This window comes from Centrocercus urophasianus, unplaced genomic scaffold (genome assembly GCF_019232065.1).
Source record: "Centrocercus urophasianus isolate 14NV4802_14NV808 unplaced genomic scaffold, USGS_Curo_1.0 seq_13, whole genome shotgun sequence".
Taxonomy (NCBI): Eukaryota; Metazoa; Chordata; class Aves; order Galliformes; family Phasianidae; genus Centrocercus; species Centrocercus urophasianus.
Genome location: NW_024884475.1, coordinates 21821195 through 21847384, shown reverse-complemented (window position 1 = coordinate 21847384; position 26190 = coordinate 21821195). Strand labels below are relative to the sequence as shown.

Sequence of the window (26190 nt, the reverse complement as noted above, 5' to 3'; positions counted from 1 at the left end):
GCAATACTGATCAACCACAGGCTTGTCAGAGATCATCAGCTGTGTACACTGCTGTGTAGGCTTTTTAGAGTTCAACAGGGCAGAGGAAAGCAACTCATTTTATATTTAACAGCAGACTCTGTCGAACCAGAAAGCAGCACATGAGCATTGCACCAGTTTGTTCTTCATTTCAGAAGTGGAGTTCATCAAATTTAAGTTAAAAATGAGAGTGTAACCATGTTTGCAGGTTGATGACATCAAAGCAGGTCCCTTTGAGCTTGTCAACATGAACCAGTTTTTGAGATTTTGCATGAGGCACAGACACAGCACAAAGAGGCAGTATGCAGGAAAAAAAAAAAACCCAAACCTTTGCCATTATTATTTTTCAGAAAGTATCCATCTCCACAAAACCTATTCCCACAGTCATCAGCCTGATTCCTATTGTGTTCAAAATGCACAAATTGAAAATCTCCCAGCACAAAACACTGCACATCACTTCTGTGATGCCTCTTCTAGCAATGCTGCAGTAGAAATGATAATGGAATGATTTCTACAGCATACAGGCTGACACATAATCTAATTAAGCTTTCAGCTATCCCTATGGGACCTCAATTCTTGTTTAAGCAAAAACGATTATGAAGAAAAGAAAAATATGACTTTTATCACATTCTTCTCTTTTTCGTGTAGATGCAGATGTCTAAATGTGCATTGTAAAGATGAGGACTTGACCTACAGGAGGGAGTTTTATGGTATCAAGACTCGAAGGAAAAACTGTTTCTAAGTGCACTAGGTTAAACAGTTAATACAAAAAAGTCGCTAACATTTCACAGTAGAATTTAAAAAAAGCACGAAGGAAATAATTATACAACAGCACCCCCTAGCTCTGCTGATGGGGAAATGTCGCTGACATGAAACACCTGAGAGAAAAAAAATCAAGAGGCGCTTTGCCGACTCCTGGATGTCTACTGCTTTGGAGGGAGAGGAGGAGAAACAGCAGGAATAGGAGAAAAGTGCTCTATATCCCTACTCCTCAATTACAGCTGTAGGCAGTGTATACACAGAACACTGACAGGTAACAGGAAGGCAAAGATTACTCCCATCTTTTTTTTCTGCGCCTTCCAAAACGCTCCAGCAATTTGGTAACAAGTCTTAGAAACCCAGCATTAGAAAGAATTTTCAAGTGACTGGCTCCAGGACTGAAAAACACATTAGGATTTCTTTGACATGCAGTTATCTGGCTCAGTCTTCAATACTTGCAGCAAACTATGCCTGGAGATCCCACCACAAGGGTTCATTATGGGAAGTTACAGATAGTTCCTAATATTTTCCCTCACTTATTTCTGTACAAATAGACGTTTAGAGACATTAAAAACAAAACAAAAGAAAACAAAAACTTCACCAAATAAGGCCCAGAGTTCTAGACCTAGTGGAAGTATCTGTGTTGTTTCACATGAGGTGACAGATCCAAGCCTCCAGGACACATAGTGTGTGCACAGTATAAAGCTTGTATTTATGCACTGGAGCAACCTTTAAGCCTAATATTGCTGGACAGATATTTTCTGGGCAAGATTTACTTGGCTTGAAAGTATTTATGTTACAAGAGGATGTCTCAAATGAGGTTGGGATGTTCCCCTTCCAAAGGCAAAGCTATGCCTGAGTTGCAAAGCCATTTGGGCATAATGCACTTCTTCTAGGAGGAGAAAAGCCCATCAGTTAAAAGCAAGGAAACAGCATTATTAGAATTCACTGTGAAATCAGAAAAAAAGAATGCACAGAGACTGTAGGACAGGATTTGGTACTTACTTCTGGATCGAATGTAACAATCATTGCAGTTCAGAAGACCATTTCTAATCCTGACATCTGTCCCACTTGCTGCATCTCCCAGCTGTCCCTTGCAAATGCCACACTGCCAATTGAAGCACAGTAAAGGACAACAGATCATGCCCTAGCATCTGTCACAGCTCTCCCAACATTTTGACTTTTCTTTCAATAGCTTTGAGAACGGTCAGAAAAAATAACCCCCCCCCAAAACCCAACCCATAGTCCTGTAGAGCAGTGCAAACCAGTGACAAGTTTGCTCTAGGCCAAATGGTATTTTAGGACTGGACTTCAGCAGTCACCACTCACACAAAAATGAAGTCTAGTGATTTTAAGGGACATTTGAATTTTACATTTCATTCTGGAGCCAATCTGTGCAGGACAAGGCTTAGAAAGGCTAGAGGTTTATTCTGAGTTGATATCTAAAAGTAAGGTTTCACAAACAGTTAATATCAACTGGGATAAAGATATCTCCAAGGGACACTTTCTGAGTTACTTAGCCAACACTATCTTGAGTCATTACCTGATACATGGTTACAAAGTATTTCTGTGGAAATAACTGGAAAGTTATTAGATGCTTCCCTCTGCAAGCAAAGCTAAGTCTACTTACTAAGTGATAGGTTTAACCTAATATGTCTGACAACAAACACATTAGCTACAGTTAATGTTACTTTCACTTGTCCACAAACAAATGTAACAAGCGTGCAATCCTCTATTCTCTTTTCCAGTTCCATATCTGTAGACCTCAACACACTTTCTCCTCACGCTGAATGATGACTTGAGATTTTGTGCAGGTGGACACAGTAAGAGACATACCCTGAAACACTGAATATGGAAATAAAGACCAAGCGTTTCAATAATCATGGCAGCTCCCTTGCCAAGAGGAAGCCCACAGGTGGAACAAAGCTTCTTTCCACTGACAGACCTAGGAGAAAAACACTGCTTTAAGAAAACAGACCAGAAACTAAAACACAACCAAGTGCTTAAGGGGAAGGACATAATGAGGGGAGGAAGCATTAGGAGCAGGTTCACATCAGAGACGCACATTGGCCCTTCAATCATTTAGAATTTTTCTACTGGAAAAGACTATTAGTTTAACAGAAGACACATATGCTTCAAAATATTGCTTGAAATAAAGATTCTGGCTGAGCTTTGGGATTAAAGCAGGCTTTTGCTGCGTTAGCCTCTGCATCTGCCACACAGCCAACCAAGCAGAAGGCTTCAAATGCTCAAATGCGCAGGAGCTCAAACCCATTTCCCTATCAGTATCTGTGCTACATCAAGAGAAATGCAAGCCTCTTTGCTTTTATTTTATTTTTTCAGCTTTTTCACACTCAGATAATGCTGAGTTGTCTTAGCAGGACTCAGTCAATGATGAAGATATCAGAGCAGATACTCACATATATTACCTGACTCAGATTCTCAGCCTGGAATTTTCTCCATTTGTTTACAGATAGGTTTCCATATGCAAATCAAAAGGCAGGAATGCTGCTTTTACACCTCAACCAGCTGGCTAAGTTAACAGCAGCAGCATAAGTGGTGACACAGACCAAGCTTTAGGCACTTAGTAACTCATTTTAGCCTATGGTGCTGCAGCTACATGCCTGTTATACACCAAGTTGTTAGATTAGAGCTGAAGTCAGACTTCCATCTGCAATGTGAAAATACTTCAGCTTTCACCTCAGATTCAGTCCTGTTTAGACATTTCTAATAGATCAGCTGTTTGATGACAGCTGGGCCCCACACACTCTTTTTCATAATGTTTTTAATGGCAGTACAGGTGTACAGTTGTTCGCTTTTCATGCTCTTCCCTTCTCACCTGTGTGCTAGCCTGCCAGAACTGATGTTCATCTGATGAGATGAACCTGAGAACAACTGGAATCTCTTGTGATTATGTGTCATACAAGTTTTTTTTTCAGCCAGGGCTGAAACCAAGAGAGAAATTTCAGGATATGTCAAGAACTTTGAGGAGATGGTTTGATGAAATTATATACAGATAAGCAAGTTTACAATATTGTGCTTCATGTTTCCAGTGCAGCAACTTAATGAACCACCAATAGAGACAGATCTGGGCTGCATCACGATTAAAAAGCTACTTTTTTTTTTTTTCTTTTTTTTTTTCCCCCAGAAGAGATAGAAGCAGAGAAAGACTCATCACAAGCAGAAAACTGCATTTGCTTCCACCTAATCTCTGTCACTACTGCACTTATAATTTTTTATCCCACCACATATACTGGATAGCACAGGCACTTCACTGCCTTTTCATGTTTCATTCTTTTTATTATTTCTAGAATAGCTTCCTTGGGTTCTTCTATTCCCTACAACAATAAGCACTCTGCTCTGATTGCCTTATCTTTGTATTCACCTTTGTCTTCATTTCTTTTCCACTATCAGAGTTACTATATGGCCAAGGTCAAATGTCAAATCAAAGAATAAAGTGTGCTGGGAAAAAAATTTAAAGGAAGTTTTAAAGGAAGTTTTCTAACATTTTACTGTAAGAATTAATTACATCTTATCCATTATTTTCAAAACTCAGATTTATTTCAGGAGATCTTAGAAAACGGAGACATGTCAGGTTATAACTTTTAAATACTATGAACTAGCTATCATGATTAGCTGTAATGTGTAGCAATAAACAACGTGCAATACCACCAAAACTGCAGCTACTGTCAGAAAAGAAATGAAGAAATTATTAACACTAAGAATTCCTAAAAGTTTCATGGCAATGACAATGGCTATCAAGCCTGAAGAAAAATGTAGTTTAAATAGAACGAAGTCTTTCTAAGGTTTCTGTGTTGTATGATTGTGCTATTTAATAAACCAACTGACTTAATACATGAGAAGTTATCAGTGATTCAGTCAAGCTACAGCTGCTATCTATTTAGAGCTGGAACATCTATTCATTGCAAAATGCACAGCTCATTGCCTGACAGAATCAGGGACACAACTTACTCCTGAGCATGTGACTATTGACAATAAAGACAATATCCTTTGGCTTAACTGCTCTGAACTCACGCTTAACTGCCTGCTTTTGACTGGGGCTTATATTATCCCATTTCAATTTCACTGAAGTTTCAATGATCAAGCAGTCCTATAGCTGCTTTCTGAACTGTGTTATTTTAAAATAGAACAATACTGCTGAAGTAGGCAGGAAATAAGGGAGAGGGAGCGACAAATTTATTATGTAGATGGTTATGAGCTGCAACACTTAGAAGAATTAATAGCGCATCTACATAACACAAATATAGTTTACACTGTAGCAGTTCACCAGTGACCACAAAATGTATTCAGTCTGCAGAATTTCTTATTGACCTTTTGTACCTGTTGGGTGACTGACTTGGTGCAGCAGGTGAGCATGGAGACGAAGGCCCGGATCGAAAGTTCTCATGACAGCCTGCCCTAAAGCAAAGAAGAGAAAATGTATTGCTACAACTGAAAAACAAGCGAAAACTGAGGTTTTGTACTGAGAAATTCTACTGAATGAATGTTCCCAGCTCCAAAGATTTTGTTGAAGGAAAACAAAGTAAATTTGCTGTCCCCTGCTGTTTTGATACAATGAAAAACAACACACATATTTTGGTTCAGCACCTCAGTTCGCTTGCTATTGCACACAAGGCATTCATTCACGTGTTGACCCCTATCCACCTATCAACACAACGCGTCACACCTTGATGATGGAGGCTCAAGCCAAGAGGATGTGTGTGGAGGCACACTGGTAGAACAAATGTGGGGTCACTGACAGAGGGTCTGTGCCCTTCACTGAATGAAAGTAAAGCTATCAGCATTGCAAAGTGATTTGCAATCTGCACCCATTCTACCTTGCAAGAATTTGGTGAGAAAAGTCAAGTGTGTTTTCTGTCATCAGAAACCACAGAACTGATTAAATCTCTCACTGCTTAAAGCTGTTTACAGATTAAAAAACTAAAGATAATTTTCAAATATTAGGCAAATATATCGCTTGTTTAGTGAAGGAACTGGCATTCCCTTTCAGTAAGATTTACACACACACAAAAAACCCAAAACAAAACACAAAGAAAAAACACCAGAGAAGGAAAAAACCTCATCAACCAAAGTTTGCAGCAGAAAGAAAATACTACTCTCTACATGTCTCCTTTTAAATGTCATAATCCTTAAAGAACTGGAATGAAACAATCTTTGCATGTTTAGAAGCTGGGGAAGAAGCTCTCAGATACTGACTTCAATGAGGCAGATTTTATTGAGCCAACTTAACCTACAGAGAATGCTGAGCAAGAATACAGAGGAGCCAGAACGACTCCTCACACTCTACGATAACCTTTATTTTGTATCCTCACCTCCTCCCTTCCCCTGTGGAGGTTGGCTGCTGCCCTGCACTCTGCCCCTGAAGTGGTCTCTGCCGGGCGTCTTCTGCGCGGTGCAGGGACTGCTTCGTCAGCAGCTGCTGGTTCCATGGGACATCTGAAATGGGAGGTGGGGACATCTCAAAGCTGAACACAAAGTGCTTTTTGTCAGTGCTGATTAACCAGTACAACTTGTGGGCGCACCATAAAGCGTGTGAGAGGTAAAGTCAGAATGAGGTGAAGACAACCATCCTGACTCTTGTAAGAAAGCACCAGGAGCTTTCAGTTACACAGAGGAGTATTTTCACATTCCCAAACCTCTCCTCAGATGACCCACACCTCTTTGAAAGCACTGCTGTTTCTATTACTTCACTTAAGTTACTTGTGTTTCAGATGGGTGCATAAGGACAACAGCAATACGCAGTGAACTGTAGTGCACAGGCAGCAGAGCATCCCGCCTGTGAGATGAGCATGCCATGCAGATCCTTCCTGACCAATTTTGTGGCTCACTGGTCAGGAAGGGCCTTACCTTTCAAAGCACCAACCAACTGGTTAGAGGAGAAAAAAAGCTGTACTTGGGCCGGTGAAAGGCCCGTTACCTACTTTTGATATCAATGTCAAAAAAGTCCTAATCCTGATTATTCAATGTCTTAAGGAGAGAACAAGATGTGATGTGTCAAGGGAAAAGAAGGGAGCTGTCAGAATACTAATGGTGGAACAAGTTGTGGAAGAGAACCTAGAAAAAGCCTTATTAGCAGATGTTAAGCTGTCAAATCTTTGGGTTTTGCTTAATCACAACTACAAAACCAACATGCTGGGCAGCATCTTCTGTTTTCTTTACTTAAGCAACATTTACCAGAGCACTAAGAACACAACAAAGTTGCAACAAGGTGAGTAAACCTGTTAAATTTAATAAACTGAATTTGCATTTGGAACAAGTAATAATACAGAAACCTTTCCTATCCATAGACAGTTCATTTCTTAGCATCATCAATTTTTATGCCAGACTGAAAACAAAGACCTAAAAACTTGCTTTCAAAATCTACATTTGCTTCCTATACTTTGTCCTACTCATTTTCTCTTCACAGAGAAAATTTTTCCCTTTTTTGAGGGTGACCCTGTTGACAATAATACCTTGGAGAAATTCCTTCACTCCCAAACCAGCAATATCCCTGGATGCTCAAAAGAGATGTATTAAGATAAATTCTGTGTGTATGGATGATTACATAACAGATGGAAAATAACTCCAAGTGAAATTATTGAAAATGAGATTTCTACCTACAGCCAAAGCATTAATTGCTGATGTAAATAAGGTTTTAAATTTCACCTCAACACGCTTATCTTTACTAACAGAAAACAATTCTTGAATCCAAGATATTCATTTTGAGGAAATAAGCGTACTGCAATTTCCGAACTTTCCTGAGTTAGTTTGCTAACCACTGTAAATACCCACAAGATTCCTATTTGGAAAAGAATACATGCACATGTCTCTCACCCTGAGCCAGTGGCAGATTCAACTGGGCAGGCGAGCAGCGCTCCATCACTGGCACCTGGTGCTCCTGGTCACCTCCTTTCAAGATACCCATCTCTGGGAGTCCTGAGAGCACCTTATTTCCACTGCTAAGAAAAGTATATAGATGTATAGATGAAGCCACAAAAAAAAAATCCAGCAATGGTATAATGGTAAAATCAGACTTTTGAATTTAAGTCTACTACGTGCACAATTTTTGTCTGACAAACCAATGGGTAACAGTCAGGTTTGACTCTAAACATATCATGCGTCCTTCCTCCCTCATACATTGACACTTACATGCACTAGAAATCACTTTGGATTTGTGGGAAATGGTTTATTTGACACAGAAACAGCTTTTCTCAGTGTTAATTATACACTATTCAGCACCATCAGATGCCTCTCTTGTGAAAGCTGCATTTACCAGTTTGATGAAGACCAGGCCTTTGAACACCACCTAGCAAGACTGAATATGGCATTTCCAAGGTAACCAGGTAATCTCAGAAAGATTCTGAGTGAAAATAGCTACTGCTTCTCCATTCATCCAAACGCCTAGTGAAATTCACATGCAAAGTATAGTGCAATGCCATACTCAGATGTCTGTTCTATCTAAGCTGTAAGATCTAATTCTGATCTGGATGATGTGACAACCTCTCAACAAAGCTGAATGCTGAAATGGTGAGGTTTCTGATACTAGCACTGTGTATGCCATACATGTGTAAGCCTGATCAGGCTGTATTACACCTAACACCAAGCCAAAGAGGTCAGATGCTCCAGCATCAATCATGGGCAAATGTGATGTTCCAGAATTCTACAGAACAGAAAGCTCCATGGGGTCCATACCTCCTCTTTTCTTGCCAGCGTTCATTTTCCTTGTTTTTCAGAGATGGCATACTGTCCTGTTCCCAAAGCAGCTTTTTCTGCCTTGTAACTTCTTTTGGTTTGCCTTCCTCTGGAGAGCCATTTGAATCACTTGTGTTCTGGAAAACAGCAGGAGATGGAACCAGGAGCCTCCCTTGAACTCAGCATTAGCACACATACAAAAACCGCACAGGCTGCACTGAGGTATATTGTGTAGCATTGTAAATAACAAATAAGCTAAAATAATAAAATAATCATATTAAGTGCAATGTGAAACAAAAAGTTATATATTGACCAACTATGAGACAGCATTCAAGATAACCAAGTAAAATTCCCATCTGGCAGAAAAGCTTGAATGAATTTGAGAAGCTAAACAGACCTTACTGGTCTGGGAATCCTGCATTTATTCTACTGATATCCTCTGAGGTGTCATTCTCTGTTCTGTGGCAAACAATTATATGCAAGATACACCAAGTTAAACATTCTGTATGGCAGAATGCATAAGAGAATCAGAGAGTGAACATCCCCCGTTTGTTTTGCTGCTTTCTAGAAAGGATGATCAGTGAGAAAAGGAGGAAAAGTGAAAAAGCCGGATTCAATCTCAACTTAGAGCTTAAAGCACTGTCCTACAGTTATGATTTTGGAAGCAGGGAAACAACTTCAGATTTTGTTGGCTTTGAGAAGGTAGGTAAAACAAACTGTAACAGGTGACTTTTTTCACAGCACCAGTCAAAGAAGAGAAGCAGCTGCAAAAGAAAGTTTCACCTTCTATTCTAGTAAAAAATGGGACTATGGCAGTTGGCTTGGGATTTTAGTTCTTTGCTGGTAAAAATACACAAGCTACACTAATCTGAGGTATCACCAGCTATGGAAGGGATCCAGGAAATACTCTTACTCTCATTGTTCCCACACTGTTAGCCTTTAGCAAAGATTGAAACTCTGCACTCAAGATGGCTTTGACTTTTATTGCCTTATGAATCCACAAGAAACTCACCGCTGTTTTATTTCCTTCAGTGGTAGAGGAAGAAGAGGATAGGAGTTCTGCAGAATTTGAAGAAACAATGAATGGAACTACAGTATCCTCGATTATCTTACGTTCCTAAGAAAAAAAGAGAACCAGGAGAGAACAAGATTTAAAAAAAAAAAATCAACAAACAAACAAAAAACCCAACACCAAATAAGCAGAACGTCACCTATATACTAAAAAATAGAAGCATTAAGTTTTGAATACATTTTTGTATTTAAATGGCTAGGTAAGGGCTTGTGTTAACAAGAATAATGGTAATAACTCAATTTTTAATTTACTTCAATGTTTTGTACTCTTTTTCCTTTCATCTTACTCCTTTGAAAAGGGATGTCCAAAACTAGCCAGAATATTCCAGTTGGGATGACACCACTGTTTCTCACAACGTCAGTCAATGAAATTACATATAAAAAAAATGAAATTACACTTGGTACATAAGAAATGTATTCCAGAACTTGAAAAAAATTACCTCCTGTTGAGACCACAAGCATGATTCTCAAGCACAGATGATAAGACATTAATTTGCGTAATGCACAATTAGACAGACAACATTGATATTTTCAAATTTCCTGCAATAATGACTTACATACAACAGAATAAAAATATTTTTGTCTATATTGTTATTACTCCACAGCTGCAAGATTTAAACAGTTTCTGCTTTTTTTTTTTTTTTTTTTTGTTTGTTTGTTTTTGAGAAACAAGGCTGTTTAGCAACGCATCTACATGATGATGCCCAAGGCAGACAATTTCACCTGGAATTCCACCAAGGCACCAGGTATATGCCAAAGCACAAAAGGCTCTCTCTGGAGGGGAGCCTGAGCACGCCCAAAAACAACCATTATGACTCACCAGACTTGCACAGCAATCAGGCACCTCCACCTGTGCAGAGATTCTGAGGATACTTACCTAAATATTCAGATAGTTTTCCCCAGTGCCTATGGTAGTATTTAAGTGAAATAATTCTCCTGAGAATTCAAACTTGAGAAGACTTTTTGCTTATTAACTTAGTATGGGATTTTTATTTTTATTTTTGTTCATAACTGAGTGCATTTAAATAGAAAAAAGTCAATAAATAACCTCCTCCTTCCAGCTTTATACCTCCTCGTAGTATCTACGCTCCTCCTCTTCAACTTCTCTCTGTGCCTTTTCCCATTCCTCCTTCAGTTTGTCTTGCTCCTTCTGATACTTCTCCTGTAAGTGGAGACAAATAGAGGTGAGTACAAAGCATTTTGTATTAGAAGTAAATTCTGTAGCACCTCCATAGTGAAAATAAGCCTGTCAAGAATGGCTTTATAAGAAACATGATGAAATACCAATGTGATACATCCATGCGTCTCAAAATTTTCCTTTCTTCTTCCTACTAATTTCTAGCTCCTACAGTTAATACAAGCAACCACAAAATATTTAATTTGCTAGATATTTTTATACACTTTGCAAGAAATGAAATTTATTCTAGACAATGTCAATAATTCCTTGTTTGTTATAAAGTTTTAAGAGTTGCAAAAAGCTACCACACATCCCAAGGCACTCAAGCATGCATTTTGGCATTAACAATTTCAGCAAAGTAGCATAGAAACAAACAGGTTTTACAGATGCTGGTATTGGCACTAATATAAGAGAGATGCCAGTACAATTTAGTGAACGATGAAGGCATGCACAAGTTTAGAAGATAAATAGATAGTGTTTAAAGGTTTGAAGAAGGTATACTCGTAATTGCTATGCAATTCTTTTTCCTCCTTGATGGGATCATTTCTCGAGAATAGTTTTCACACAACTTTAAGTGAAGATTTAGCACAAGGAGATCTTGAAAGAGATTTTAAAGACAGGGAAACTCAAGTTCTCAGGTACATTGCACTTCTCCCAGCTAAGACAAAAGCAAATTTTTTTTTACAGTATAGTTTCACCCCAGGCAAAAACAGTGATTGTTGAGAATGGGTTTCTTCCCCTCGCAAAACAAAGCCAAACCAAACCAAAGAACACAAAAACCCACTACCTCTGTGTACAAATTTTGTTTGATGTTCTCCAAGAAGAACATGTAAATGAAGCAAAAGTCTACAAGAAGCTAATTAAATTACCATTTTAAAGAAGAATTATGTTAAGAGTCAAGGTTAGTAAAATATCAGTCTCATGAAAGAGGCTCAAAGTAATTAACAGTTTACACTGAAGGTAATTTAAATATAGTGGCAAATTAACACTTGGCTGAACTCTGTAATGGAACCCAGAACTAAGACCTTCCAGATTCCCTGAGGGTGGGAAAGGGAGAAGTAAGAATGCCCAAACCACAGAGAGTGCACGGCTCATTTACCTGCCAAAGAGCTCACTTAACTATCCACAAGGAGTGGTGATAAATACAGCTGGCCGTGATACTGCCAGATTCATTAAGGTGTGATCTACGTTTTGATACTGAAAAGTTCAGCCAATCTTACCAATGCTTCAAGCATGGAAGACATGACATGAAACACTCAACTTTAGCGCAAAGGGACAATGCAGCTGGAAACAGCTGAGCCATGGAGTGGAAGAAAAGGATCGTGTTCCTTACCTGAAGTAGGCGTTCTTGCTCGTGCTGCCACCTCTCCTGCCGCTTCCGCTCTTCTTCTGGGTCCCAGGACCAGAAATTGAAACGCTGGGGTGAAGGAAAAGCAAGCTGTTAGACTTCAACACTTCACAAGGCTACCACTTCACCTAGTCTGCTCTGACAGTAATGCTAGAATGGCAAATTCTGAACTAGATAATGGTTCTCTTGGTGAGCAGACAATATTCTGAGCTTCACTGACACTTGGGATTGCCTGCGGGTATCTAAGTGAGACAATAACCATTTGGTTTGCAAAGAAAGGCTTGGGAAGCTACAGCTGGGGGGGAGAAAGAAAAAGAACTGAAAGAAAGCTCTAAGCAGCGCTGAACAGAGATGCCTGCAGGTACCCAAATTTAAGAAAAACTTCTATTTTTTTTCTCTGCAATCTTCTTTTCAACATGTAAAGCAATTTGTGAAGGTAAAATATATTCTCTTATTTCATGTCTACCAGCACAACAGCTTAAGGAATTGCTTTACATTTTTATCCAGAAAAGAAGACTTAAGTTATGGATTCAGATGATGTCTTGATTTGGGTTCTGTTTTTCTTCTCTCATTCTTAACTGGGGATGTTACAAGACAGTTTGGATAAAAACTTCATTTTTGTTAAATACATATCTCTAAACCAAAACAACAATGCAAAAGAAAGGTACTCACATTTGATTTGTCACTACTGCCAGGATCAGCTATTAAAAAAAAGAAAAAAAGGGAAAGGAAAAGTTAAAACACAGCAAAAGAACCCAAAGAGCTCAGTCTGCAATTAATGCTACGTTGTATCTGTACAAAAAAGCTTCATGTTAGTTTCCTACTTGCTCCTGCAACCAAATGCAGAGAGGAACTGCAAGCAAAGAAACCAGAAAAATAGATCATGCCCAACACCAACAAAACTACTTCTGATTGGGATACAGAAGAGCATGATTGTAACTAACATCAGATGCTACTCTAAAACTAGCTACTGCCATCTACTTCTGGCCACAGCGTTAGCGGGATCTGGAAACTGAGTGCTACCTGCTTTGATCTACTTTTCCCTTTCAGGCTCTGTGCAAGAAAGGAAAAAGCACAGCAAAGCGACAAGGATAGAACTATACTATTCAAGAGCCACAGTTACGAAGAGGACCATTGCCATTTTCTACTGAGACATCTTTGGATTAGGTTGATTAGAAGAAATTGAGGAAGAAGTATTTACAGGTAAGTGATTCCATTCGGGTGCTGAAGCCAGAGCACCACAGCAATACGTAACCCAACAGCTCTTTGTCAACTGTGCAACAGGAATAGATGTTTTCTACAAAGGCGAGAGGAAGGATGAGTCCCCGTGGCTGCTGGCTCTCACCCACCCCACAGCTCAGGATGCCTCGCACTGGAGGCAGTGGAGGGGTTAAGCTGCTCTGCCCTTCAAATCATGATTACCTGGCTGTGAGAAAAACCGGGAGCGCCGCCAGTCATTCCGCACCCTGAGCGGAACTGTGACCCCGCGGGGCGGCTCTGCAGGAACGGCACAGGGTCAGAACAAGAAACTGTGGTCAACAGGTGAGGATGGGCCATCAGACCCATCAGCAGGGTTCTTACTGCAATAGCTTTGTAAAAAGCGGCCCAACACTGCTAGCTCTTGAAGGACTTGTAGATCTCATGGAGAACACAGATTTGAATGCTACTTTTGCAATATAGTCCCTAACCCTATATCTTACAGAGAACAGAGAACAGCTTGGGTTGGAAGGGACCTTAAAGATCATCTAGTTCCAAGCCCCAGTATGAGTTCTAGCAATAGTGCTAATTCACTCTTACATTCGTTTCTATTGGAGATGCACATTTTAAAGGATTGTGGAACCTTATTTGTAATATACGTGCTGTGAACACTAGAGAGCAGCCAAGTGTTTCAGCATCACTCAGAACATGCCAGGGAGATCTACACTCTGCTATCCAGTATTTGAACTGATTTGTGCTTGAAACTAAACAGTATTACCTTCAGTTATTCCTATCCTGAAAACACTCTGATAATCATTACATTACTTACACATACACAAACAAGACAGCTTCAGATAATTACTCCCTTCCTCTTTCACGATCCCCACATATATGCATCTCTAAAATCAAGATGAAATAAAACAACTAAACATTACCAATCTCAAGCAAAACTTTGTCAGGAAGGCAAAAGAAAAAGTCCTGCTTTGCAGGAACTTGTGATCTGCACAGGTCAAAGATGTGGCCAGATACAAGCATTGTTTATCTATAAACACAAGCTACAGCTGAGTGCAGAATTAATCTCCGGGAATTTTTGTTGTGAGATAAAACCAATCACTAAGCCATTTTCATCTGTGAGCAGCAGTACTAGCAAAATATAATAGTCATGGCCATAACACTGCATCCTAACAATTGCTAAGCTTGACAAGTGCAAGTTAGTGCCTATCCTGTTCCCCCTCCTCCATGTCACAATCCTGCTGTTGCATTTAAAGGGAACAGCAAGAAGAGTCCTTTGCATCACAGAAGACAGACTTCTATCAGTCAGATGCATGTAGAAATAAAATATTTTATCTCTTGAAATCTCCAGTTCAATAATTAGGCATTTCCCCCTGAACACAACACACACATCTAGTTATGTTCAGCTGAGTTCTTTGCAGCTTCCAACCTTTCTTTTTGCTCACCTTGCAGATCAGAATTATGCAGAGTGACCTGGCTGGTCTCTGGCAATTTCTTCAAAAATGGCAATACTACACTCCCTTCTTGTTCTAGGGCATTCGGTTTCATTACCTGTTCAGACATTTTGGAACAGAAAACTGCATTAAAAAATCAGCAGATACAATCAAAGGTTAACTTAAAACCCTTTCCTTTTATTTTCTGAAACAACATTATTAAAGATCAGTAAGTTTCTGTCTCCAGAATTACAACGTAGACTTGCAGAATTAAGTTCTGGAAAATAACCATTAGTTCAGTATTCACACTATCCTGCACACCAAAGCTCATTCTAACCCAGGACCAACAACTAGTGTTATCAGTATGGTCACAGCCATTCTTTAATGCTGTGCTTATTCAACACTTTAAGAAGACTATGCAGGCAAGCCGCACTGCTTACGCCTTCCTTAATGCCTTGCTCTCCCAACAGTGGAGGGACTGGGCTTTGCAGGCTAAGCATCCAGTTTCTAGGTTCCTCCAGAAGGAGGGACTCTTGATGATCACTGGATTTGGCACAGAGATCAACCTTCAGCATCGTTTCTTGACATGTTTTGAAGGAACTCCTGATGTAACGATACACAGAGAGGAAATATCAACCAGCTATTTGCACAATACACATTTCTTTGTGAGGTCCACCTTTGTTTCATTTTCCACTCCCTTTCTTGCTGTACATACCTCCTGCACAGCAGGGAGCGCTGCCTTCTTCTGCTTCTCCACTTCGGGTTTCTTCACATCTTTCTCACATGGAGCAGTTTCCTCAGGAGGGACAGGACTAGGAGAAAATTCTAAGCTCTTCACAACAGGGCTGGCACAAACTACAGTTGACTTGAATTGCTTTTGTTCTGAACCTACTCCACATATACAAAAGAATGTCATTAGGGTACGATATTTTTTCAAATAAAATACTGACTTCTTTCTTACAGTCCAGTTTCTTACTGAGCATATTTTGAGCCCATAAACTGGTTATGTATATACATACACTTTAAATCTCCTTTCTGCAACACAAGTAAAGCGAATCTCTCAGGGAAAACAAAACTTTAAGGATGAAATACACCTGACAGAAAGTAGATGCTGACACTTCACTTGGTCACCACCGTGGGACATCTGTCATGGTCAACAAAAGCACAGAGGCACTTCATGGGGGGAAGGACCACTCTATTATATCAGGTACTACTCATTCTCTGAAATGAGCTGCAGCCTACAACATGCCTGCTGAGGTACAGATCTCTGTGCTGCACATTCCAAAGCTGTGTGATGAAGCCTTCTCTAACATGCTATCCAGTTACGCACATTGCCTACTCTACAAGATCACACAGCTTGGACGGCATCTACCCCTGCAAAGCAGACACCATGAAAATCCACCCTTTTACTATTTTAGCTTTTATATTCTCTCAGTTTTCTTAGTCAGTTTCCTTTGCTATCAGTGCTTAACATTTAGTGTTTCTCACAGGTGTGGAGCCCGACAAAATGCGGCTTTGTGATTTGTAGACAAACATCCCCAGCTTCTCACCACTGACTGTGGAGAAGAAAATTGGCTGGTTCAATGCTAGACTGCGGCTTCTGTGTGACTTACCAGGTGGAATTCCAGATTGTTAAGCTCTGTGCTGCTATGCAATGATTTTCCTACCTGAAAGGCTGGTCTGTTTCCATTTACGAGACCAAGTATTTAAGTCAGCTGACATTGCTAACAGCCAGTGTGCCTCACAGCTGTCAAGAAAAGGCTGGATGTGCTTCTGATCTTGGGGTGATGGTACCCATTGATGCTTGAGAGCAAAGTTCTCATTAGGCCACATTTATCCTCAGAAATCAGATCAGTGTATTTACGTGCCAATTACAGGAAGAGATTTCCTTTAAACACCTATTTCAAACAGTACCTTTAGCTTACCCACATCAAGCTGAACTTTGATAGATCCATTTAAAAAAAAATGGACAAAAAAAAAGTTCATGATTTCAGTATGATAAAACTCGTATTTTGAGACTTTGAGTAATGCTTCAGAAACACCCTCATGAGCAGCTTTGCACTTTACGAGCAAATTAATCTCCCCACATGAGGGAGGCACTTCCCTGGATGGGCAATCAGCCTGGGGCAGCAGCCATCCACCCACCTGGGGACAGCTCTGCTGGGCTCCTGTGTCCCACTGCTCCAGGGCTGCCTTCTGCCTGCTGGCTGGTGGCCGGATCCGCTTCCCCCAGCAAGGTCTGTGGAGGAGTGAGACAGTCAGTACAGTGGAAATGGAAAGATGTATGACAGAAGGTCAGGTGCTTGCTGCTGCTCTGTAACCTGACGGGCTGTTTAGAGCTCATTGGGAAGCAGCACGCAGAATGAGCTCGTAAGCAGCTCTGCTGCTCTGGCACCAAGTCACTGGGCCTTAATCTCCTCTTTTGAAAGTTCAGCAGCAGCCATTATGCAGTTGCTTTAGAACAGCTCATAACAGCTTTTAGAATTGTAGGATATCTCGAATTGTGTTAGCTGGAGATAAGCATACATTTCACCCCCAGTTTTCTCTTCCAGAATAACACCAAAATGCATGCATCAGTGAAAAAACAGCACATAGGAGGGCTTGAAAAGTGTCAATGGAATTAAATACTTCCCTTATTTCATGGCTGTCTAAACAATCTGTTATCTGAAGGGAAAAGCCAGAGTTGGTATTGAAGGTAATGAAATACTTGAAAAGTTATTGAAAGAGTGCTGAAAAATACGGTGAGACCATATCAAGCCCATAATCCAAATTGCTGTGAAAAGGCAGCTTCCTGCCCCAGCACAGCCTGCTGCATAGCTAACCACATCAGCAACACACCAGCAACATTCCAGCTGATTGATTTAGCAGCTTCCACTTCACATCCCATTTCCCAGTAGGCAAATGAAGAAACACTGCAGCAAATCGATCAGCAGCTGATCTAACACAGAGAGAAAATGGCGCATTCAAAGAGAAAGGAAAAAAAGCAGATTACTTTTCAAAATGAAAAGCAACCATATCAGAGCTGGCCTATTGTAGATGTCCTTTCCTGTCCCTGTCTCTCATTTATCAACAGCTGCAAGAGTGGAATGATGAAATTTGCTCCTTTCTGGGGGCAAGATTCACACCTCTACTTTCTGCATGGATCTGTTCTGCATCCCCAGAGACAACTGTGAGTCTACAGCCCTCAGCCACTCACACTCACACCCTCACACCCCATGGGCTGTCCTAGCTGTGTCACCATGAACATCTGGTCAGTATGCCAGTGCCCATGGATACACACTGGCTTTGGAGAGCTTTGCTGTCAGCAGCAGGAGCAAATTCCTGTTGCCTTTCTCCTCTTTCTCCTCTTGGGGAAGTGTACAAGAGGCGGGGAATGGTCTGGGAAACCACTCTGTGAGCAAGGTCTCAGTGCAGGGCTGTGGATAGGGAAGTGAGCAGAGCAAGCCCACAGGCAGTCAGCAGCTGGGAACAGCAGGAGCAGCCAGGGGCTGAGCCCTCACCTTGCAGCAGGACAGATGCCAACGGCAACTTTGAGCATTCCAAGTGGCAGCACATCCCCACCTGTGCTCGCTGGGGAGGGCTGCTCCAAGCACTGCCTGCTGCCTTCCTGTACACCTAAGGCTTATGCTCCAGGCAAGGCAGAGGTGGCAAATCCAGGCAAACACAGCAGGTTTGCCCTGTGCCATTCTATTGCTCTCTTCTTCCGCATAACACATCTGGGCCTTCCCCAGCTCACCTTTTCCCTCCAACCTTGCCCAAAACAGATATAAGTATTAATTTCTCCTCTAGAACGACCAGGCAGCGTTACAAATTACCATTTCCATCCTTGGAGGCTTTCAAAGCTTCAGTGAATAGTAACTCGGTCTGCTCCCACACCTCTCTCTGCTTTAAGCAGAGGACTCCATTAGAGACCTGCAATCTGAGTTATTCTGTGGTGCTACAACCTCTTAAAACTAAACAGCTGACATTGAAAACTCAGTGTTTGCCCTCAACAAAGCACATTTTAACTGGAAATTCAAAAGGCACCTACCCATCAATCCTCTTTATCCACTGCCCTAAAGCATAAATCTTCCAACTGTTGCATGTTTCAACCATTAATCTTCAGATTATTATTATTTTTGTTAAAGCAACAGAACTCACGCTCCCCTCTCAAAAAGCAGCTGCTCAAACTGCAAATTTAAGAGGTTGAGCAAATGCATTGAGCTGATGCAACCTTCTCCAGTTCTAGGGTTCTCTTGAGAACCTACACATGGTGCTATGTGCTGCTGCTGTCCTGCGTAAGTGAAAGTACAAATAAATCTACCTACAATCTTAATATCCAGTACGAAGGTTGAGTAGGGTATAGGTACAGATGTTATTTATGGAAAATAGAAGTTTAAAAAAAGAAAAAAAAAGAAAAGAACTACTACTTGCTGCAGGAAAAATGAATTTGAAAATGACACGCTGCTGCAGAACCCCTGCTCCTGCTCATGAGACTTGTCTCTTCTTCCCTCCACTGAGAAATTATGTTAGCAACATAAAGCTAAAAATATAAAACTGATTAGTAAGTAATTTACAAAAAAAAATTAAATGAACATCACTGGGGAATGCTCATTCCCAGTATATCTAATTCTATTTAAAATTCCAAGTGATGTAATATTTTCTTTTATCCACAGGTATATGATACTTCTAAAAACGTTTTACCACAGATTATCACTTGCATTTCATAAGTATTTTGTAGTCAAAGTATGATATTACCACTGAATATGGAAAAAACATTAAACATTTTAATAGCAGCTGCAAAGTCTGTGTTTTGACATGGCCACTGAAATCTCACAGATCTCACACTTGAGGACAAAGGACCTACACAGACTGTATGCACCACAGGTATTTGTGTGGGAAGAGGCATCACTTACTCTGCTACACGTACCTCAGAGGGAAGCTCCTACGCCGTGTTACCAAACGCCTGCTTGGTGTGACAATAAATCAGTTCAGCTCATGGCAGAAAGGACTTCTATCCCACGAACAGGCATTTCTTTAATTATGACCGTACAAGCCAAAAACAGCCACAATGCTTATTGCTGCATCAGATCATCATTAAACCCTAAAAATATTCTAACTAGGAACTCCCAAAACACTGAACTTCACAACTTCTACAAGAATTCAAACTCCAAATGAAGTTACAGTAGAACTTTATTAAACCTTATTGTAAATTAAACCAAAATGTAGGCCAGTTAACACTACTTGTACACAAGATCACATAAAATGTTAATACTGTATTTTGTATGAAAACGTGACAAAGCAAGCTGTCTAGAACCAGCAAGAACACAGAGAAATATGGAAGAATCAGGTTAGAACTGAGGTTTGAGTTCTGTAAAACCATTCAGAGATGTAATGGTTGTAGTATCAATAGCCACATGTACAAATTACCCAATACATCTTTTAAACTTCTTCAATGGAAATTGTATACATAGCATTATTTTCCATGTTCTACTGTAAGCTTTTAAAATGCCATACCATGGTTTTCTAATCAGAGCCATCATTTTGTCTTCTGAATGGTAACACTAACATGACCGCGGGCTGCCACAGCCAAGTGCTGTGTGTGCCATGTCCATGCAGTACTACCGCCAGAACACCGCTCTGACATGCTAAATCATCGGCCTCTTTTACTGGCAGCTATATAACGCTATAATCAGATCAGCTCCTACAGCCAAAGACAGGGTGGATCAGTAATAGACAGAGAAGACTTCAAAGTGTTGAAAGAAACAGTGTTAAGTATTCCTACTAGAGTTATTTGTTCTAGTTATTATCGCTCAGTTGGGACGTAAAATAATCTCCCATCACTGACAGACACTGAAAATTGGATGGGGGCCTGGAGGATGGGAGATATGGATATTAAATTCATAACCACATCTCAAGCAGAGTTCTGTTCTACCTACTTCAAAGTTTCATTGCTCCTATATCTCACCCTAACTATTCAGGTAACCCAGCCCTCCTTGCATCCTCCTGTACATGGCTCAAGGAAAAGCTGTCAATCTGGAACATATCTACTTACTCTGCAAGTGTTTCTTGTAATGAATCAAAGAACAAAGACTTGTCTTACCAGATCTGTACAAATCAAGATTTCAGTCCTGTTCTCTTGTAGTTTGGCCAACAATCCCCAACCACAAGAAAGCTTATACTTTAATCTCAGTTCAACCAGTGGATTTTTGAAGATGAAGGAGAGTGTTACTGGGATATAGAAAAAAGTTTCTTCTTGTGCCAAGTAAGCAGTGAGTAGAAATGGACATGTTTAAACCGGCTAACTAAAAATTAAAAGAAAGCCTCAGTCTCCCCCCACCCGACCCTGATTGTTTTAAAGTTGCTGTCTACATTTATTTTCTTTGTGGTTGATCAGAGCAAAGCTATAATTAGAACTATAGCAAGCCAGTCATTTCTAAATTGTTATTCAAAGTTTGGTTAAAGTAAAGTGATGTAACTCTGACAAATTATTCCCTCTATACTAAAATCTGCATGAATATTGTTTTAAAACAAAACATTTATTTTGCCAACTTCTAATTCAAAGAGTAAGAGAATACAATTTCTCAGTATTTGTAATGTGTGTAACTGTTATGTATATCAGAAAGAAAACAGAACCTAATGGCTGACAGATAGGACCAGGCTCTGGAGATGATTTTCACACTGTTGCTGGCACTATCAATGCCTGACCAGAGAATTCTGAGCATTTCAATTTTGGGGCCCTTGCCCCAGTTTTTGCAACTGTAAAAGGGAGCTGTGCTTTTTCTACCACCTCTCTTAGCTGCACATTGCTCTGCAAATACTAGTGGGATGTTTTCATTCTGCTGATAGGCCAAATTTACCCTTCCATGCAAAGTCACCCTTCAATCAGAGACAAAATATGACAAGCTAGTTTGAATCAGGGCAAGTCTGCTGTAAAATCCAAAAGAATCTAAGAACCCTAAACATATAATACAGACACAAGCAGTTTCTTGAAAATATTCTTCTTTACCACTCATCCTACCTGCTGCACCTTTTGCATCCCAATCCATAATGAATTCAGACAGGAGTTGCCTCTATTTCCTACTCAGTCTCTGAACACCAGTCATTACAGGGTTCACATACACGTGAGGGTGCTTCTTTGTCAGAAGCACAACCTCCACTGAGGTATTACCCTTACAAAAAGACTCCTATGTCTACTCCCCAAACTCCTAAATCATACTGGCGTTTCAAGAGGTACAACTCAACTGAACTTTTTTTTCCAAAATTCAGGCCAAGAGAGCTATTGAAGTACAGCTGCACAGCATCTACCCATATTGCAGACAGTGCCTGAGGCCAGCTGAACAGATTTAGAGTGGGGCTATGGAGCTTCAAAGGGAAGGCTGCCAGGCAGAGAGAAGACAGGAACAGCCACTCTGACAACTGAACTGAAACAGCAGGGGAGCAGCCAGCAGAGGGATGGAGGAGGAAGGGGCATGCAAGGAACAGGAAGAGAATGAGATGAGGAGGACAGGAGGGACAAAGGTAACATGTATATGAAAAGGAATATATGTTCTCACAACAGAGAGAAGAGGAGGAAACTGAACAAATAAAATACAAAAAGAAAACAAATCCAGAGCAACTGGAGGGAAAAAGAAACACCCTACCCTAGAAACAGCATCTCCTAGCAGACAGAGGAACAGCCTGATTCTTACTCCAGGCTTGGGAAGGATGTAACTAACAATTCTCTATAACAATCAAGAAAAGCGTAGAAATAAACACAGTGAAAGTGAGCTTAGAAAAGCCTTTGAAAACATGCACTGAAAATACTGCATCTATTTGTAAATTTTCTTCTCAATGGAAAATACATTAGTTGCTTCTTTCATTTTAGCTAGCTCTGCTTTTTCATCTTGGCTGTTTCTTATCCCTGCTCACGTCTTCTCCTCTCCTCAAAATACAGTAGGGTTTAGCATCAGACAGAAATTCTGTAAGTGGGTCAAACTAAGCATATGCTTGATCAGCCTGCTACAGAGAAAAACTATTCTTTTGAAAAATGCCGCACTATTACCTTCTCACAGAAGGACAGAGTGGCCAACTGAGCTGCTGTTTCATGTGACAGTAGCAACATTACCATTAGCTAGAAGAGTCTTAACTTCAGCCTTGCCCTGGTTTCCCCAGCTGGCAGAGACGCAGTGGCAGCTTCATAGGTTTTCCTACTTCCAAGGTGTTTTTCAAGGAGTGGGACAAGCCCAAATGGCTCTTTTCTTTCCACAGGTGGATTCTCAGCCTTCTTAAGAGGAGCTGTATCTTCAGAAATGCATTTAATGCTCTGAACTCTGCAGATACAGGCTGACATCACTGTACAAAGTTGTTCAGAAATCAAGGGAAAACAGGAAGGTGGCTGAATGAAGTGACCCCACAGTAGCAGCTCAATTTCAGCAGGTAAGGCCCCAGATTGATCCTATCTGTATCGAGCTGCCTGGCAGCACTGGCCTGCATACCAACACATGGTGATGAAGCCAAGTGTAAGCACCGTACCGCAACTCTGTAACTTGGTACCTAAGCCCTTCGTAGCCATTAACTACACCACTTCTGTGTAAATTACTAAATTACTGCCTGGAAAATTAAAACTAAGGATCTGGGCAAAGAGAAATAAGTTGCCAGACGAAACAAAACTGTAAATCTCACCTCAGACTAGCAAATTCCCTTCCAGCCATAGGCAGGTCCCCCTCTCTCTTCCCTCACAATACCCAGGACATTCCATTTGTTTTTCCCCACTGTAAATTCCCTCAAAGCAGCCTCTTCACCTTGCTTTGCCCTTACTGTGCTTGACACACACATCTTTCTTTGAGGCTGATGCACTTGGAGTAATTATTACAATTTGCACTAGTCAGTCATGTTACTGACCAGATCATGAAGCTAATGATATGAAATCTCTTTTAAGAACAGAGAAGTTGCACTATTTGTGTGCATGCTCATTCTCTCTAGACGACTTTATCATGAGTTTATCTGCCACAACTATGCTGGTCTGGAAATAGTCAAAAAAAGAAATAGTAATATTTTATTCAGCTACTATTCTGATTACCATCATGCTTTTAATCTAGAGCAAGCTGAGGACTCTCTCCATCCTCCAACCATTCGCATTACTAGCTCTCCCAGATCAGATGCAATGCCTACCTGGCTTCTCTGTTAGACCCAATTTATTCTGAAACTAGTCTCAGCTCTGCCACCCATCTGCTTTCCTGCAAACCGTTAACTCTTGGCTCTACAGCAGCTCCCCCTGACAGGATCAAGTCTGTGCTCAAGACACATTCCAGTGTCCATGTGTGCTGGGCGGCCTGTGGCCAAAGACTGTCATGAAGCAGGGAAGTAAGGTAAGATGTACAACATTTGACATGAATGAACCATCACTTCCCGCCCACTCCCTATTATCCACCTGGACGATATTTGAAAGAAACCTAGATAAAAGCAAAAATTATCATACTCCAACTCTCACCACATCTCTGATTCTCTTTGTAGTTATACAAAAAAGGAATGTTAAAATTCCCATTCCTGACACTTGTTTGCAATCCTTTAACATGCATTATTAATAGTCCAGTCCTTATTTTTGTTTTGTTTTGTTTTTAACCATCTACTTTTATTACAGCTTTGTGGCCTCTAGATTCCTGTTGTGATATGCTCCAGTTTTTTTGTTTTTTTTTTTTTCTGCATTCCTCTCTGGGGAAGGGGAGAGAAAAATGAAAAGGTAAAATTAATTTGCTTCTCTGATGAAGCAGTTAAGAAGCACATTGGTCCTTCGAGTATTTCAATAGCTTCTCCCCTTTTTGAATATTTCTGAGAGGAGGATGAATGCTCAAAACTGCCTGCGCATTCAAATCCTCATTTGAAAACTGAAAACTGAGACTAATTATAATGGCTCACACAGTCCAATTATGTTGCTGATCTAATCAGCTAACATCAGGAGAAGAGTTGAATAAATGTGCACAATGGCTGGGACACAGAGTCAATTTCTCCCTGGCCCAGCATATTTGAAGTATGCTTATCAGTTGCGTGCCATCCAAAAAAAAAAGAAACGCTGGCTGCAAAAAGTTTTTGAACCTTCCCTTCCCATTTCTGTACCCACATCCCAAAGGAAGAAACCTTTAATTTACAAAGGATTTTTTTTTTCCTGGTCTGGGCACACCCTCTCGAAATAAAACAAACATAACCATTTGGAATTCATTAGTTAGTGATTAAATACATCATGAGACAGAAAATTGGCAAAGAAAGTAAGGCTGGTTTGTTCGTGTTGCTCTTACTGTTGGCTCTCTGTGCACACTCTGAGTGGCAGGCCTCTGTAAACTGAGCTCAACACTTGTGGGGTCCTTCTTCAACTCCATGGGGGGCCTGTCCCCGCTGGCTACTCCGTCAAATTTCAGAGATCTGCTTGGCGATTGAGTAAATATTACTGTTGTACACTCTTTATCCTTCTCTTCAACGCCGTTGAAATTCTCTCCATTCATGCTGACTTTTCCATCTACCTGTAGAATACAGTTAAATAAATACATTGAGGAAATCAGCACTCAAGCTTAGGGAATCAGCAATTCAATACAACATCATCATCATTAACACAGTCTACACCATAATTACAGGACAGAGCCAAGCACACACTTCAACAGGACAAGATAGCAGAAAACTCCAGTCTAGATGGTGTTCCTAAAGAAAATACAGAGCAGAAATTATGGATTTTCCTGGATTTCCAGTTACCCACATTTTGTTCTCTCAGTAACAAAAAAGTAACCTTAATGCACAAACCCTGGATTTAAAAGAAGAACAATGCTTTAGGTTATATTTAGACGAAAACTCCAGGGTTTCACATTGTGTCATGCAAGAGACAAGTATGCATTCCAGGCTGACCTACTCTGTAACCTGACAGCCTCACCACAGCATTACTAGATCGTACTTCAGCCACACGAATTTGGAAGGATCAGGAGCAGCAGTGTTCGTCTACTTGTTTATCTACTGTTTATAACAGGGAGGCAAGAAACTAACAAATAAAAGTGGGCATTCCACCTTCTCTGTGAGACCATAAAATAAATACCCTCTTTCCCCAAGAAATGACTTTACGCAGTCACTGTGGAAAGGAGAGAGTAGAATCAATTTAACTACTTTTTTCTTAAGCTTAGCTAAGAAACACCTTGACAGCCCTACATTCTGACTCTTAAACAAGGAAGAAAATACAAAATAAGCATTAGTTTCTTCCTTTGCACTGATTCAGCTTCCTCTTAGGAGAGAATTACATTTTAAATGATGCTTTGGTAATGCTTCAACAGTTCCTTCCATTTGGCAAGCTGTCTGTAGAAATGCAGCCATATAGAGTTACTCACAGTAAGAGATCCCAGCTGGAATCCACAGAGAAATCAGAAGAGCACCATCTATGAGAACACCCCATTGCTCCTGCTTACCTGCAGCAAGAGATACTTACAGGCTTGTCTGCAGGGCTCAGTTTTAGGTAGATTTGGAGAAGTATTTTGCAACTCTGTGCACAG

The 26190-nt window shown here is 40.5% G+C and overlaps 1 protein-coding gene across 1 annotated transcript in view; it reads right to left on the bottom strand.

Moving 5' to 3' along the window:
• The window catches only part of LIMCH1 (LIM and calponin homology domains 1), a 166090-nt gene that overhangs the window by 3693 nt on the left and 136207 nt on the right, over positions 1-26190 (bottom strand). Inside the window, exons 20-34 of the mRNA XM_042812322.1 lie at positions 24961-25182; positions 16853-16946; positions 15423-15595; positions 14720-14825; positions 13488-13562; positions 12738-12766; positions 12051-12134; positions 10610-10702; positions 9482-9586; positions 8470-8606; positions 7612-7736; positions 6111-6234; positions 5110-5196; positions 2614-2722; positions 1783-1885 (exon numbers count right to left, since the gene is read on the bottom strand). Of these exons, the coding sequence (XP_042668256.1) occupies positions 1783-1885; positions 2614-2722; positions 5110-5196; positions 6111-6234; positions 7612-7736; positions 8470-8606; positions 9482-9586; positions 10610-10702; positions 12051-12134; positions 12738-12766; positions 13488-13562; positions 14720-14825; positions 15423-15595; positions 16853-16946; positions 24961-25182 (1666 nt within the window). The remainder of the gene's footprint in view (positions 1-1782; positions 1886-2613; positions 2723-5109; positions 5197-6110; positions 6235-7611; positions 7737-8469; positions 8607-9481; positions 9587-10609; positions 10703-12050; positions 12135-12737; positions 12767-13487; positions 13563-14719; positions 14826-15422; positions 15596-16852; positions 16947-24960; positions 25183-26190) is intronic.